The sequence below is a fragment of the Mycteria americana genome, chromosome 3 (assembly GCF_035582795.1).
Source record: "Mycteria americana isolate JAX WOST 10 ecotype Jacksonville Zoo and Gardens chromosome 3, USCA_MyAme_1.0, whole genome shotgun sequence".
In the NCBI taxonomy this organism is placed as follows: domain Eukaryota; kingdom Metazoa; phylum Chordata; class Aves; order Ciconiiformes; family Ciconiidae; genus Mycteria; species Mycteria americana.
The window spans coordinates 120,464,210-120,479,667 of NC_134367.1; the positions used below are offsets into that span (position 1 = coordinate 120,464,210).

General features: G+C 44.6%; 2 protein-coding genes across 18 annotated transcripts in view; both read left to right on the forward strand.

The window, feature by feature from the left end:
* Positions 1 to 400, forward strand: part of SHLD1 (shieldin complex subunit 1) — a 65,276-nt gene extending 64,876 nt beyond the window's left edge. For all 16 annotated transcript variants that reach the window (XR_012774906.1, XR_012774907.1, XR_012774911.1 and 13 more), the window contains one exon: positions 277 to 400. The gene's annotated coding sequence lies outside the window, so the exon portion shown is untranslated. The remainder of the gene's footprint in view (positions 1 to 276) is intronic.
* A 1,206-nt stretch (positions 401 to 1,606) lies between these two features.
* CHGB (chromogranin B) lies at positions 1,607 to 12,480 on the forward strand. 2 transcript variants are annotated; one of them, XM_075496774.1, is made up of 5 exons: positions 1,607 to 1,715; positions 5,897 to 5,940; positions 7,261 to 7,354; positions 9,099 to 10,861; positions 12,070 to 12,480. In XM_075496774.1, the coding sequence occupies exons 1-5, from the start codon at positions 1,667 to 1,669 to the stop codon at positions 12,151 to 12,153; spliced, it is 2,034 nt and encodes a 677-aa protein (XP_075352889.1). In that variant the 5' UTR covers positions 1,607 to 1,666; the 3' UTR covers positions 12,154 to 12,480. The 2 variants fall into 2 exon arrangements, with proteins under 2 accessions (XP_075352889.1, XP_075352890.1); XM_075496775.1 differs by lacking the exon at positions 1,607 to 1,715 and adding an exon at positions 4,364 to 4,763.
* Positions 12,481 to 15,458: the final 2,978 nt, after the last annotated feature.

Genomic DNA, 15,458 nt, shown 5'->3' on the forward strand with positions numbered 1-15,458 from the left:
GAGGAGGTTGAGGCCAGGCTGAATCCTCACACAGATGGGGGAGGACATGGGGGCCTTGGAGCCAGTGAAATTCTTCATAGTCTTTTGAATCGGGCTCTTGACTTCCCACAGTCAAGGCTGGTGATTTCCAAAGAAGCATCTGCCTGTGGAGATGGGGCTTGTATAGGCTGTATGGGAACAGCATGCAGGAGGGGGAGGTTGAGGAAGCAGAGAAGATGTTGCAGTGTTGAATTGTTTTTCATTATGGCCATGTAACTGGGTTTTATTACTTTGCAGAAACTGTAATCTGAATGCAGGGTGAATGAGGTTTCTGGCTTTGCCTCCTGGAGTGAAAGGCTATCTTCTGAAACAAGCTTCAAATGGAGCTGAAGTTCCTGGCTTCCTTTATGCACAGATGGAGAAGCTGCGTGTGAGTTTTACTGGAGTGTTGTGTCCTTGTGTCCTGTTTTATATGTTTAAAGGATATATGGTTATAGCAGCCTGGCATTGTTAATACACAATATAATAGTACACAGAACAATAATAGAGGTAACTGCCATTTTGATGTATAGATCCATTGTCCTCCATGAACACTGGCAATTAAAGGGCCACCTGCTTAGCACTGAGAACAAATAAAAAAGAACAACTGAAAAATACACATAATTTGGAGATGGTCCTCTAAGAGTTAATGAAAGGAAAAGCAAAACAAGTCCTGGTCTTATAATGTCTTTGCCTGGCTCTGAAGGGAACTGGAGGGAGTGTTCAGACTCGCTCTGTGCAGAGCTCATCGTAGCTTGTAATTTGTGCTTTCCGGTCCATCAAGGACTAATCGGGACAGTGGGGGCTGTTTAAGAAAATTGTGTAAAACTTCATCTCTGTAGGTTTGCTCTGGCTCCCCAGAGCATCATTACAGTAAATAAGAGGTTTGCCTGTGGAGATGGATGCTAAGAGCAGTGATTTCCCCGGTAAAACTCTTGAGGAACACTGTGTGTCATTCACTCACCAGATAAGTATGGGGATCACTTTCCAGTTGTTCTAAGTTTGCTGTGTGCAGGGGGGGGCAACGATTTGAGTGGAAGGGACAGAAACCTTGCAGGAAAAAAAGGCTGCTGCAGCAGCACCTGAAAAGGCTTTGATCGGAAATGGATGTGGAAACGCAGCAGTGGTTTCTTGTGAAAGCTGTGCCAGAGGGATGGATTACCGCACCTCCTCCCTGTAGGTAGAGGCTCAGCATCCTCTGACGGTGGGAAAGACCCAAGGATGATACCGCATTCTCTAAGCTGGAGAAAGGGGCAGGGAAACCCCGCTTTTCTCCTTTTCTGAGAGGATGGCGGGGCGGGGGGTTGTAAAGGGGTATTAGGAATATTAGGCGGGGGGCAGGAGGAAGAGAGACGGTAACTGCAAAGGAAGGGAAAATGAGCTCGGCTTTCCTAGCCTGGGAGAAACTTCCCCCGTGCTGGCGAGCTGCGGGGGCCGGGATGGAGGGGAGAGGGTGGCCTGAGCCGAGGGGGTCCCGCGGCTGCGGGCGGTGCCGCTGTGGGGGAGAGGACAAGGGGGGGGCGGCGGCGGCACCGCCCCCGGGGGCTCGAAGTGACGCAGGCTCCCAGTGGGGCCCCCCGCCCGTCTCCTCCGCCCCCGCTCCCACCCTTTAAATAGCGGCGAGCCGCCGAGCAGAGCAGAGCAGAGCATGGGGCCGCTGGCGCTGCTCGGCCTCCTGGGGGCCGCCGCCCTGGCAGGTGAGCGGGAGCGGGAGCGGGAGCGGGAGCGGGAGCGAGAGCGGGAGCGAGAGCGGGAGCGGGAGCGGGAGCGGGAGCGCGGCCCGCCCCGAGGGGAGGGCGGCCGTTGAGCTCCCTCAGCGGCGGGTCTGGCGAAGCCCGCTCTCGCCGTGAGGGAGAGGCGAGTGAAAAGCCCCAGCGGGCGCGGGGTGGTGTGAGGCGGGTGGAAGGGTTTGCCTCTGAAGAGCGGTGGAGCGCCCCGCTGCCGGAGGGGTGACGCCATCGGTGGGTGCATGACGTCATGCCCGGCCCGCCCTGCGTCACCCCGGGTCGCCCCTCCGACCGGCCTGGTGAGAGGGAGAGTGAGGTAGGGCTGGGGCTTGAGGAAGGCGGCAGCGCTACAGCGGGGGGCCCGCCGGGCTGCCCGGAGCTGTGCCCCGGCTGCCGCCGCCCCTCTGCTCGCCGCTGCCCGGCGAACGGCAACCGGCCTTTTCCCTGGCGCTGTGGGAGGACTAGTCGGGTACTTCTAATTTATTTTTCTCCCCCAGTACAGTTTCTTTCCACAAAGACTTCTCGGTATAATTTTATTCGAGTGGTGCTGCTAGATTTTTGCCGGCTAGTTCTTGATCTGGGAGATGATTGTAAAGTAGGAGGTCTGCAGCTTTAACTACCAGAAAATTTTTTTGGCATGCGGCATTAAATATTAAAACCACACTGTGAAATAAAGATTAAACACAATGGGGTGAGGTGATCGCTTGGCTTTATAGCATTTTATGCATACCACATCATTTCTTGAAATAATCGGTATCATTCTGGGTTGAGTAATTCGGCTTTAGGTATTTTAGAGGTCTCCACGTGGAAACGTTTCTGGGACTTGTACAGAAACTCTATAATGAAGTTGACTACCTTCAAGTGCCTTTATTGTAATCAAAATGGGGAGAGACCCCAACCCAGAGAAGCGCACCAGACTTACTCCACAGACCTCATGGGGTTTTCTTACAACATATTTTTTCCTGTTTATGCCATCAAACAGGTCAGGTACCTCTTTACATCCTTTTTGACTAGCTTGCTTTGTAACGTCAGCCAGAATCAATGAACTAAGGAGTTTGTTTGGGGCTGGGAATCAGTGAAAATTTAACTTCAAGAGCTTTCTAGTGCTCCTTCTGCAAATCAATATGCCAAAGTTTCCATGATCTTTCCTAGGAAGGGTTTTTGTTGACATTTTGATGAGCAATGGCACTGCACTGAGTCATCGGCATTAATGAAACAAAACCATGTGGGGATTTCATCAGGGACCCACCAAAAGATCTGTCCCAGTCTTGGAGATGCAAGCAAAAGCTGCGTGAATTTGTTGTGCATTTCTCATCCTCTTTCATGATTTTCATCAGCTCTCAGCACTTCTGCAAAATCAAATAATCTGATCATAATTGCCTGGGCAGATTTGGTTCAGGAGGGGGAAGCAGACCCAGTAAAGCTTTGCTTTTCTTTGTGGTCTCTGGTCTGGTTTTCTGCACGGGCAGGAGAAGGATTTGCATCTCGGTGCATGCTCTGACTTTGTTTCTGCTGTGAAACCCTGCAGTTGTACCATCTGCTGTGTCCCTGCAAGCCTGGTGGGTGGGTGCCCTGCCACCCGATGGTGTCGGTGGTGCCAGGGTGATGGCTTCACCCCTCCTGAGCACATGTGGAGAGGAAGGCAGAGGTGTTGGCCATCCATCTCCAGCTGGCAGGTAGCCCTGAGGGCACTCGTGCCAGCTGGCACAGGCTAACACTACCAGCACTGGTGTAAAGCGGGGCATGCTGGTTCCCCACAGGCTTCCTATCTCAGCTCTGGCAGCGCAGCTGCCTCAATATATTATTTCAGGCTCTGGGGTGGATTGGATACTCATTTTGTTCCTCCAGGCAGGTTAATCTGACATATGTCCAATACCATTTGCTTCTTCTGACATTGTTATGATAGCCTAATGCTTCCTCTTTGTGTAAATCAGCTTTCATCATTAACCAAGCACTTGCTTAATGGTCATTAATCTGTCTGTAAATCTCCTTGGAGAGACAGGAGCTTTGGAATGACAGGGCAAAGGCAGTGAGTACAACCTGACTTTATATTCCTGCACCGCTGACATAGCGCTCGAGAGGCAGCCTGAAGTTGGCATCTCTAATAGCAAAAGATGTTCAGAAGTTTTTCTGTTCTGTGCTTTATCACATCAACTGGCTGTAACTCACAGGAGATGCGCTGTGGCAGCATCACTAAAAGGACAAAATCACGTTTGCCGTTGTGCGTGTCATGATTTCTCATGGGCTGGGGAACCAGAGGAGCCTCATCAAGAAGAGGCAATGAAGCGGGTCATCCCCTCTGCTTACATATAAGTGGTGACTGTGAGCAGCTCGTGCCATAAGAGCAGTGTCTCCAGCCCCTGTGGGATTGGGAGAATGTCCTTTTAGTGGATAACACTATTTTAAGTAGGAGGGACTTTGCTGCCAGTCTCCTGCCCCAGCGTGTACATACATCCTTATCCTCCGTGCTCAGATGGAGGATGCAGGCAGGTTAGACTGCAACAGCATCAGCACTGTGCAATGTGGTAGTTATTTGCATAGTAGGTTAGTAAATAAAGTAACCTAAAGCCTGGCTCAGTCAGCACTGAACGCAAAAGATGGGGGAGAGGGTTGGCTCTGTATAGCACCATCTCCCCCATACACTACCTGGCGTTCTGGGGAAATGATAGCGTAGGCATGTAGTGCTATTTTAGGGGAATCCCTTCTGTGCTATCCTTGTGTGCATTCCCTTCTCTGATAGCAGTTGCATAAGCAGAGAAGAGACGGGGGCTGGAGAAGCACATTCCTACGTATGTGATTGGGGAAGCAAAAATAGAGGACAGTAGAAGTATCAAGACTTATTATTGTATTGTGTTCAGTTCTTACACACAGCGTCAGTGCTCAAGGGGATGCCTGCTTCCTCTGCAGACACAGAAAAGAAGAAAGGTTTTGCTGCTTTCAATAGTGCAAGGCTACGTGCTCCTGTCTGCTTTGCAGGAAACTTCCTTGGGGCAGTGTTAGTTTTCGTGACGCTGTAAGGTAAACTGACCCCCTTTGTCTCCATAATCTGCTTTGTGTTCATCTGTTACAGAAGATCTCTCACTGTCCCAACTAAGCAGTATTGCAGAGGGGGTGATAGATGTATTTAAGACTATCCTGACGTGTGTAAGAACTTCAGAACTGCACCCCAAGCTGTACGTTTGTGTACTGTGATTATATACCATGCGGTAAATCTGTGAAGCCAGGATACAATAAGCCTTGCTTCTACGTAGTCATATGTAGTGAAGGCAGACTTGCTTAACCTCACTTCTGCAAATCTCAAGGTGAATGAGAATTGACACAGTTTATTAATAATGCACAGCAGCCAAGCTCATTAACCAGCTGGAGACATATTGCAGCAGTGACATCAAAATAAAGCAGCATGGAGGTTTCATTTGCAACAGCTTCTTTCCAAAAGCAAATACTTTGGACCAGGTACAGTAGAACTGGTGCAAGGAGGTGTTACTTACCCCATGTGTCCTCAGGACAGAGAGAGAAATGGCTTGTACGGCTTCCTTCCAGAGTAGAGTTTTCCACTGGGATTTGATTTTTTTTTTTTTTGCGTATTTCTTGGGGTGATAACGGACCACTCAGTGAATGGAAATTTTCCTGTCCCTTCTGGCTCTGTTCTTCCTTCCAGGAGCCGCCTCCTATCCAAGTGAGACAGGATTTCTCCAGTAGGATTGGGACAGTAGTTGCTTTAAACCCTTGAAGAATGGTCTCCTATTGGGAAGGGGGGGCACCCACAGCCACTTGCAGAAGCCAAAAGGTTCTTGGGGTGCAAACAAGCCTTGCTTGTTTCCTGTTTTTTTACCACCAAACAGGTACAACTACATGAAGACCTGACTTGCAGTAAAGCTCCAGTCTTGGAATTTAAGCGTTGCTTTCTATTTTTTGGTGCATATTCTTTTTGTGCTAGAAATGTCAACATGCCTCTTCTCTCATGCTAGGCTGCAACTTTACATTGCTTTTCCATCCTGAATAAGAAAAGACGTAATGCAAAATGTGTCTGGTTTACTGACCTGCCAACCCAAAACTCAAGCCATCTCATCAGACCAATTTGACTGAGGACTGCTGTCAGGGATGCTTGTTGCTAGGATTAATGAGTCTGTAATAATTTGTTTTTCTTCTAGGTGTCAGCGCAGTTCCAGTGGAAAAAGACCATATTGAAGAAATGGTGAGTAGCTGTATGTCAAAGCAAATTTCAGAAAATATCGGTCACATGCTCTCCATGTTTTGTCATTAAACTCTCAGGGTAATGCTCTTTTTTCCTAAGGGTAGACTCTTAAGACATCATCAGTGATGTGGAACTCAGAGTCCCTTTAGCTGTCAGAAGATACCTGCATGCACTTCGGTGCATTTGATGCAAATGGAAGCTGGCTTCTTGTGTCAGTGTGGTACTTTTGAAACTCCTGGTTGTACAGCTGCCCAAAAAATGATCTGAAATATTATTTGATAGCCCATGGTATTGGACTGTAAAAAGTGAGATGGCAACTTTGAAGAAAGATGAAATATCTACAGTTACCAACTATGTAATGGACTTTCTAATGCAGTTGTCCCATCTCCTGCTTTGGAAAGAGATTCTTAACCTGTTTGATTAAATAAATGCCATTAGCTGCTCTTAGCACCTGTAACCTGACATCAGACCCTCTCCACTGGTTGATAGTGTGATCATTTAGATTAGTGAACACCTCGTAATAACTAAAAACAGTTAAAAGACAAATGGCTATATAAATGTTTTATTGTCTCCTCCCATCCAGCCACCCAGATTGTCAGCCTGAGACTCCTGTCCCCCTGACGATCTGAGCACTCACTCACAACCAACAACTTCAACACTTGAAAATAATTTTGCCTGAATTTGTACAGAAGAGCTACTTTGGTAGCGCTTAGTATTAGAGGAGATAGTGTCACTTTCCTAAATCAATCAATTTCCTCTGCTTCCAGAAGACTATCCAGTTGAATGTTAAGCACTAAAAGAGGCAGGGCTTACAGCACACACACGTGAAAAAATGGGAAGTATGTCACTTCTAGAGGACACAAAGGTGTTTTTGGTTTATTGGCAATCCAAGCAATACTTCTGGTAACACCTTTGCAGCATCCTCATTTGGACAGATCCTACAGGATGATCCTCATCTTTTGAACGTGTTGTGTTGGTTATTTTTTTTGTCGAGTGCTGTTACCACGTATTGTTTGACTCTCCTTTGTACTGAACAGGGTATTTAATATGTTAAAAAAGTACAAAAGGAGCCTGTTACCTATGCAAACAAAAGGGGAGATAAAAAGAGCTAATGACTATCCTCTTCTTACTGGTATGGGAGTGAGGAGCAAAGTACTTGTTGCCTAAATGCACTGGAAGTTGTAGAAGAGCTGGGGATTACTCAAAACTCAAACGTTAGCCTGAACTCTAATCCTAAATTAGCTTTCCTCACTGACTGTGTCAGAAGTAGGATTTCCATTTTTGCCATGAGAATTTTTTATCCTATTTTGTGTCTTCTAGGTAACACAGTGCATAGTGGAAGTTCTGTCCAATGCTCTATCTAAGCCAAATGCACCACCAATTAATCCTGAATGCAAAGAAATCCTGAAGAAGAGTAAGTACAACATTATCTGAACTTGTGAAAGGAATTTGGTAGATGGATTCTCTTTTGTGTTGGAGCTGGCAAACTGTTGTTTCAGCCTGTGTGAAACTGGTGCCTCCAAATTTCAGTGTCAAAATTCTGATTTCCTTCTGTTTAGTCTGTCTTGCTCAAAGAGCAAACAGCCTGACCTGGTAACTGTCAGGGATTCTTGGCTAACACGTGTGGCTCTCTGCTTAGGCTACCTGGAGAATCTGAGAGAACTAGACAAGCTCTTTAGGTAGCCTGAGAGGTCAACAAATGTGACCGGGTTTGGACCACATGCTGAATGCATCCCAGAGGGTAGGAACTGGCTTCAAATAACTGCCACTTAAATCAACAAGGCTGCTGTGCCTGGCAGCAACTGAATCCACACCTAGCTCAGGAGAAGGGAGTCATTTGCTCAGCCCAGAAATGATTAAGTTTGTCATACTGATTCTGGAGGCCTGGAGACAGGTGCTGAAAGCTCCCTGTGGGAGTGCTCATTTCAGGTGAGCTCATTCCTACAGCATGGTGCTTAGCTGCCTCGATGTCGAGCTATAAGCCTGTTTGCATGCTTGATTACTGTCTGTAGAGAAGTGTGGTTAAGTTTGACACTGTGCCAAACTGCAGAACGCACATCTTTCTTTTCTGCCCAGTTATATTTATTTGATTACAGAACAATAAAAAGGCTCTTGAACTTACCTGCCAGCAAGAAGCAATAATGAAACCCATCTGTCTCCTGCTTGTTATAGAGGGAATAATGCATAGCCCTAATACAGTCATCAGAAGAGAGTGGGTTTTGGGCTTTGGGAATACGTGTATTTGTATCTAACTCAGCCCCAAATTTCTAGGAGATGCTGAATGCCATCAGTCATCAAGCTTTGTTTGTGACATTGTTAGTTTCAGAAAAAAACTGTATATTTGCCATGTTTTGGAAAATTAAAAAACACTTACTGGAAAGAGACGGTAAGGACCATATTTTTGCCATTAGACAGATATCCTCCAAGAATATCAGATAATGAGAAGCTTTTCAGAAATAATGAGCTATTTTTAAATCTGTGCAGCTCTTGTCTGAAAGCTTTTAGGATTTGTGATCTATTTCTGATGTTACTCAGACACAAGAGAAGCAGAAATATCTTCATAGAAATACACTGTTACCATTGTGGTCAGAGTCAGACTTTCATTTAGCATTTTGGAAGTAGTGGAAGGAGCATGATTTGATTAAACATAACTATTGCAAAGTAACAGATTTCTTTTTTTTTTTTTTCCCCAGTTAATTTAGAACTTTTAAAATGTGCTAAAAGCCCCAGGTATTTTCAAGTAGCTTGAAATAGATGGTTGTCTTTTTTGTGAATAAGCATATGTGATGGATAAGGCCTGACGTTCAAAGAACTGAACACAACTCCAGATCCCATTGATTTTTAATGGGAACGAGCTAATGGTTAACTTAATTCAATACTAAAAATGTGATCACAAACAAAGAAAAAAGCCAAAGAGGCAAAATTATTCTGGAAATTTCAGTGGAACTTTAAAAATGCCTAATTAAATGAAAATTAGTTAATGCTTTTGCAGGCAAACATACAAAATATTAGGAAATGACTAGTTTTAAAAGCAGAATTAAAAAATAAATTCTGTCCACATCTTCTTGCTACTTTTGGAAGCTAGTTATCTATTTAAACTGAAATAACGCTTCAGTGGAGAGTTGGATTACTTTATTATGCTGCTTTTGTTATTGTAGGTGGTAGAAATGACAGAGAGAGAAGCGAAAACAAACAACTTGAAGTGAGGCATTTGAAAGACCCAGCAGAGATTGAAAAATATGCTGGGAATGTGGAGAAAGAACAAAGTCAGGCAGAAGAGGAATCTAAAAAGTACGTGAAAGGAAGTGATGAGGAGAAACTTGCTCATGAGGAAGATAAAAGCAAGGAAGAAGAGGATGGACACCACACACCTATTCAAGAAGATAGACTTCATACAGAAGAAAAGAAACACTATCAGGAAATTAGAAGAGAGGAGAAGAGCTACCACAGTGAAGAAGAAAGCAAAGAGAGCAAGCATCATGATGAAGAGGTAGAGCATGCTGTTCTCAACAAGAAGTTCCACTCTGGAGGCATAAGCACAGAGGAGTTCCCTGATGGGAATGATCAGCGCCCCATGGGCCACTGGCATTCAGAGGAGGGAATGCAGAGCCCTTACAAAAGAATTCATGAAGGTGAAGAGGGAGGGGCAGAGGAAGAAAGAAGTGAAAAATACCACCATGAGTCTAAGGAACGTGATTTATCCCATCAGCAAGAGCATGAAGAATCTGATGAGAGTGAAGAAACAGAGGAGGAAAAGCAACCCTACAAACCCAAACGTTATCATGGGAAGCACAGAATGGGTGACTCCTCTGAAGAGAAGAGGGGCCATGGTGGTGAGAAAGAGGAACTAGCTGAGGAATCAAACACAGAGCAGGGCCATCTCTGGGACAAAAGGAACCACCATCAGAAACATCATGAAGAGTCTGAGCAGCAGCGTGAGAAGAGTGGTTATCATGGGAGGCATGGGTCTGAAGAGGTAGAGGAGAGGAGGCGTGCAGACCAGGGAAGTGAGCAGTACAGAGAAAGGTGGCAGCAGAGTGAAGAGAGCAGTGAAGAAGAAAACAAGAGGCATCGTCACAGTAAAGAAAGTAATGAGAAATGGCATGAGGAGAGGAGACACCATGATGGATCACATGAGGCGAGGCGGCACCATTCTGACAGAAGGACGTATCTTGGAGATGAAAGTCAGGAAGAGCTGGACAGGTATCTCAGCGGTGGCAGCAAGGAGAAGCAGCATCGTGCTGGAGGGAGATACCCCTTGTGGGACAATGAAGGTGAAGGGTCACAGAAAGCGTATGCTCAAGAGCGCAAAGGGCAGGCCAGAAGACACTACAGCGCTGAGGACAGTGTAGAGCAGCAGCGCTACCCTGGCAACAGTGAGGAGGAGGAGGAAGTAGAAAAGAAGCATCACAGCAGTGATCAGATGGAAAATGAAGAGAATATGGAGGAGGGAAGATATGCAGAGAGGGAAGAATACAGAAGCTGGCTCCCTGCAGAGAATGAGAAGAGAACCACGGCATCCTACAGCCCTTTCTACCCGCTGCTGTGGTGGAAAAGCCAGCACTTTGAGAAAAGGGACAGCACAGGAGAGCAGCTTCTGGAGGGCAAAGAGGAAGGCAGGCCCACCCTGAACGAGAAGAGTCTCTTCCCTGAATATAATGAGTATGACTGGTGGGAGAAAAAGCAAATCCTAAGTGCTCTGAACCATGGACGCACTGAGAAGAGGAATTTTAGCAAAATGAACAGATATGATATGAAAAGGCAATACAACAAGATGGATCAACTCGCACAACTTCTGAATTACAGGAAGAAATCAGCTGAATTCCCAGAGCTGTACAGTTCTGGAGAAGACATGAAAAAACATCATGTAATCAGGAATGACAGAGGAAGTCTGAGCCAGAGGCCTCTGACAGAAGAGGAGGTATGTGTACAGGTGTTTCTCTGAAAAGCTGATTTTAGGGGAAGCTGGCTTTACATGCACATTTCTAAATCCATTCCCAAGGCAGCTGGTAAACTGTGCATGGAAAAACACAAACAAGATTAAGTCACATTGAAAGCCAGATCTTCAGTGATTTGAAAATCTGCTTTCTTTGAATGAATTCAGTGGAACTACCCCAGGGCACAGTTTGTAAAATAAAGACAATGTGCCTCCTCATTAGCTTCTGTCTGCTGCAAGACAGGAAGAGAAAGGAGATTTTCTTACTCTTTGGGCCCTACCTGTCCCTCTGGGGTCTTACAGACTAACAAAACAAAGATGCCATTGCAGCAGGAGCAGAGAGGTAATTAGCAAGCACCACTTGGTCTGTCAGGCTGTTTAAAGTGCACATATGAAAAAGCAAGTTGGACAGTTAGAGTGAAATTCAGCTGTCCATTGACTTCCCAGCTGTAATTGCAGAGCAAAACCTGGCTTGCCCTTGTAAGCCTGATCTGTGCATGTAGTTCCCATGTATGTGAATCCTTTTCTTGTTGGACTTCCTGTTCTGCTTCAGTGTCCAGGAAAACTGAGTCTACATGCATCAGCTAGATGCACCTCGTGTATGTCACTGTATCTATTGCATAAAGCTGATCTGGGAGCAGTGGAGGTTTAATACTAATTTATATAGAGGGTAAACAGTGTTAGCAAGTCATCATAATAAACAAGAATTGTCTGCATAAATTTTTTTTCTCCCTAGCATCTGGTAACGTGGAGGTGTGCCTCTTGTTGCATGCTGTGCTTGCTGTGTGCATAAGCCAGAACCACTGTGATCGTAAGGTTGTAGCCTCCTAAGGGACCTTCTCCTGGGCAGAAGTGACTGCACACTGCAGGGGGCAGCCCCTGTGAGAAAGCAGGTCATTACTACATACTGGTGCTTTAAAGCTAAAAAGATCAAGCTGTAATTAGGGCCAGCTCTCAGAATGAGTATTTTGATACTTTCCCCAGCCCTAATTTGGTTAAAAGCATGAAACTGCACAAATCTCCAAAGTATGTGCCGCACTGCTGTTAACACCCCCCAGCCCCAGCAAGCTGCCCAGGGACCAGTAAGTAGCAGGAGATGTCTGCCTCGGAAACAGTCTTTGTCTCTCATTTTCATGGAATAAAACATTTGCCAACGTTATTTGATGTGTAAAACACTCTTCATGTTTTCACAGGAAAAAGAACTGGAAAACCTGGCTGCTATGGATTTGGAGCTGCAGAAAATAGCTGAGAAGTTTAGTGACAACAGGAGAGGCTGAAGATGATCTGCTTTGGCATCTCAAAGCTAGGTGTAGCTGTACTCACAATACCTGTATTTTGTGGTAAATTCACTGCCACTGGATTGTTGTTTGCCCTAAAACCAGGAAAAACTATTTACTGTCCACTATAGTGTAGTGATTTATACAGCTGAAAATGTCTTTAATTTGCTATTATGCTATTGAGATCTGAATAGCATGAATTTTAGTATTATAACCTTTCATGTAAGGCAGATATTTTTAATATGCTTGTGAAAATAATTGTGTTAGTGTTCTTCAGAACTATATTTGTCTGAGTTTGAAATAATAAAAGCCATTGATTGATCTTGGACCAAACTTTCTCCTTGCTTATTTGACTGATTGGGTTATTTCAAAGTAAGCTGTATCAGATGGATAGATATATACAAAATGTTGACTTGTGGTTCACCAATATTTTTTAAAAGTTACGAGGAGCCCATTTTGTGCCTTTTATTTGCCAGTTAGCAAGAGCACGAGAGGTAAGAAGGAATGCCAGTTAATTTACTCCAGTAACTCAGGAACGTCCTGTGAATTATTTAGTTCTGAAAATCAGTCATTGAAGAAAGCAAAGAGGTTGCAACACCAAATGGATACTTGTTACTTTGGAAGGCATGTGGTGCTTCAGAATCAATGCATTACGTAGTGGATTGGTTTTGCTGCTCCTTCAGTCTAAGTGGTCCCGTTAATTTAATCACCTACCAAACATGCTTTGCTAACGTGTTCTGCCTGCTGCAGGCAAGCAGGTCGTGGTGGGAGTGTAACGGAGCCTGTGCACTGCATTGGAGCAGGGCTGAGGTGAGTTTCTCAGCAGGCAGCGAGCTGGGGGCAGGATGGGCTCTGTGTAATAAACTGTACTAGATGTCTTAGGGAGAATGAGTGAATGGTGTGTGGAAGGAGCCACTTGGTAATCTTAGACTATGAAGCAGTAAAAGAAATGATCCCGTAATTAGTTTCAATTGCTCCAAATATCTGGGGTTCAATTTAATTTAACTTAACCAAATGTGGTTTTTTACAGACTTTCTGCTGTGACAGTGTCTTCAGTTGCTCATATAACACCACACACAGGAGAGAGGTGCTATACAAAGAATTCAGCTGAGGGACATTATCAGTAAATGTGCGGTATCTGTCATCCCAGCCTAACCCGTTTAATCCACCTGCTCATTAAAACACAAACATAGTCTCCAATTAACTGTAAGGCAGTATGAACTGAAAATACTCAATGAGCTGCTGATCCTTGAACTGTCTGAGCATGTCTATGCCTAGGGATTTTGGTGAGACCACTCAAATGTTTCATCTTGTTTGGTTAAGGTACATGAAGTTCGAATCCTGGTTCAAAGAAGTTGACAGAATTTTGACTTCAGTAGGACCATGGTTTCACCAGGCTTTTCCAGCAACAGTAAGGACTAGAAAGTGTCCTAGCTGCAGAAACACTTTGTTTGCGGTCTTCAAATTCTGAGACTCTCCCTTTTAAAATTTACAATACTGTACAGTAAGTATTGCAGCATGGTACTTTTTTTTTCCCCCCAACTAGTATGAGAGAAAGCATGCCTGTGAGTATGTAAATACCTAGAAGCAGATAGCTTTAGTTGTAGCACAGAAAACTTTAATTGTTCAAGTATGTAACTTTAGCAATGATTTTTTTTTTTTTAAAGCTCAGCTTATGCAAATATACATTCATGAATTAGCAGTGTTTTGCTTAAAAGCATGTCCCTTGAAAGACATTAAAACCAAATATCATTCAATGGCTTCCAAGAGCTTTGTGACAGCCCTTTCATCTGTTGCCTTTCTCTGTTCTGCTTGCATTGCTCTGCAGGGCTGACGCCACAAGCACTGAGAGCTGAGTAGCTGTTCTGACTGCTCCTGCCTGTTCCATTTTTATTTACACACTTGCATTGCCTGTTCAAGATTTTTTGATGGGTAACACTAGATCTTTTTTTAAACAGCCAATGCAATTTACATTAATTTGCATTACTTAAAGGCAAATTGCCTGCTTTTGGCATTGAAGCTAGGTGGTACAATTTAAAACAAGTGCTGGTGTAGAAGATGCATAACCTTGTTCCAGGAAATCAAATGAAGCAGAAATAGTGGTTTTGGCTTCTGAAAAAGTGTTGTCTCGCTTCTGGCTCATGCACCCCTGGTTAATGGTAAAGCTATGTGTGTAGTTTTAGTAAAACCCAAGAATGGAAAGCTTGGTAACTACTTATTTCTTCTAATCTGCTCCTATTTTCAGCAAATTTGCATAGTGAAGGCACTTGTATGCTCTGCTCTGTGACTAAAGAAAGGAGTAAAAACAGCTCCTGAGTCTCTAAGTGCAGCAATACCTTGACCAGACCAGACCCTGACCCTGCCAAACATCCACAGTGTATTATAGAAGCTGAGGCTTGAAAGTTTGTTGGTTGACGAGCTTGGACACTGCCAACCTCTAGAGGAAGGCTGAAGTTCCTCTGAGGTGTAAACAGCACCTGGATCTCATTTGCCACCCTCACTGTGCAGATTTCAAGCTTGGACAAGTACTTCAGGAGATGGAAAAATGGACAGACATACCTGACGTGCTCATTTCCTGACCGCAAAATAACTGCTCCTTTCTGATGAAAGTGGCCCATTTCAAGCTGTAGGCGAGGTTTTAAAAAGTATCATTTGAAGGCAGCCACAGTTCAGCTAGGCTGCCTGTAACCACAGCTGAGATAGGCCTGAGTAGCGCTTATGTTGTAATGTAACACGCCATCCTGGTGATGGCCCTTTATACAGCAAATGAGCCCGAGTGGGGGAAGTTGGCTTTTCAGCCTGCCCATGCAAAGTTCTCTGCCTCTTCAGAAGCGTGGCTTCTGCACAGCTCAGTGGTCTAAATGTTAATCCTGCCTTTAATATCCACTACCTTTCCCCAGTCCTTATTTACACATCATTGACCAAATTCAAATTATACCAATTTGTTACATTTTATAACCTCGGGAGACAGAAACCCTTGGACTTGAGGCTCTAGCGATTATCAGAGTCCTAAGCTATGCTTTATGGAGACTAAATACAGGTATGCAAATATCGCCTGCCTTTTCCTCACCCCACCTTTTGTCTTTTCTCTTAGAGATGCTTTTCATTACATCAGTTATTTTCAATGGTAAGATCTTACAGGATGCACTCTCCTTCTTTTGTTCTGTATTTTCCCTAATTTGTTACTTGTAAAAACATAAAGGCTCCCTAGAGTTTCAGCCAATCATAACTTACATTTCAACAATGCTCCTCTCTTCTTACTATAGTCTTTAGAGTTTCATTTATTCATGTTTCAATTCAAATAG

Coding starts and splice junctions, on each gene's coding strand:
- CHGB (XM_075496774.1), top strand. CDS start 1,667: ATGGGGCCGCTGGCGCTGCTCGGCCTCCTGGGGGCCGCCGCCCTGGCA. Junction 1,716..5,896: donor GGGGGCCGCCGCCCTGGCAG/GTGAGCGGGAGC, acceptor TTTTTCTTCTAG/GTGTCAGCGCAGTTCCAGTG. Junction 5,941..7,260: donor AAGACCATATTGAAGAAATG/GTGAGTAGCTGT, acceptor TGTGTCTTCTAG/GTAACACAGTGCATAGTGGA.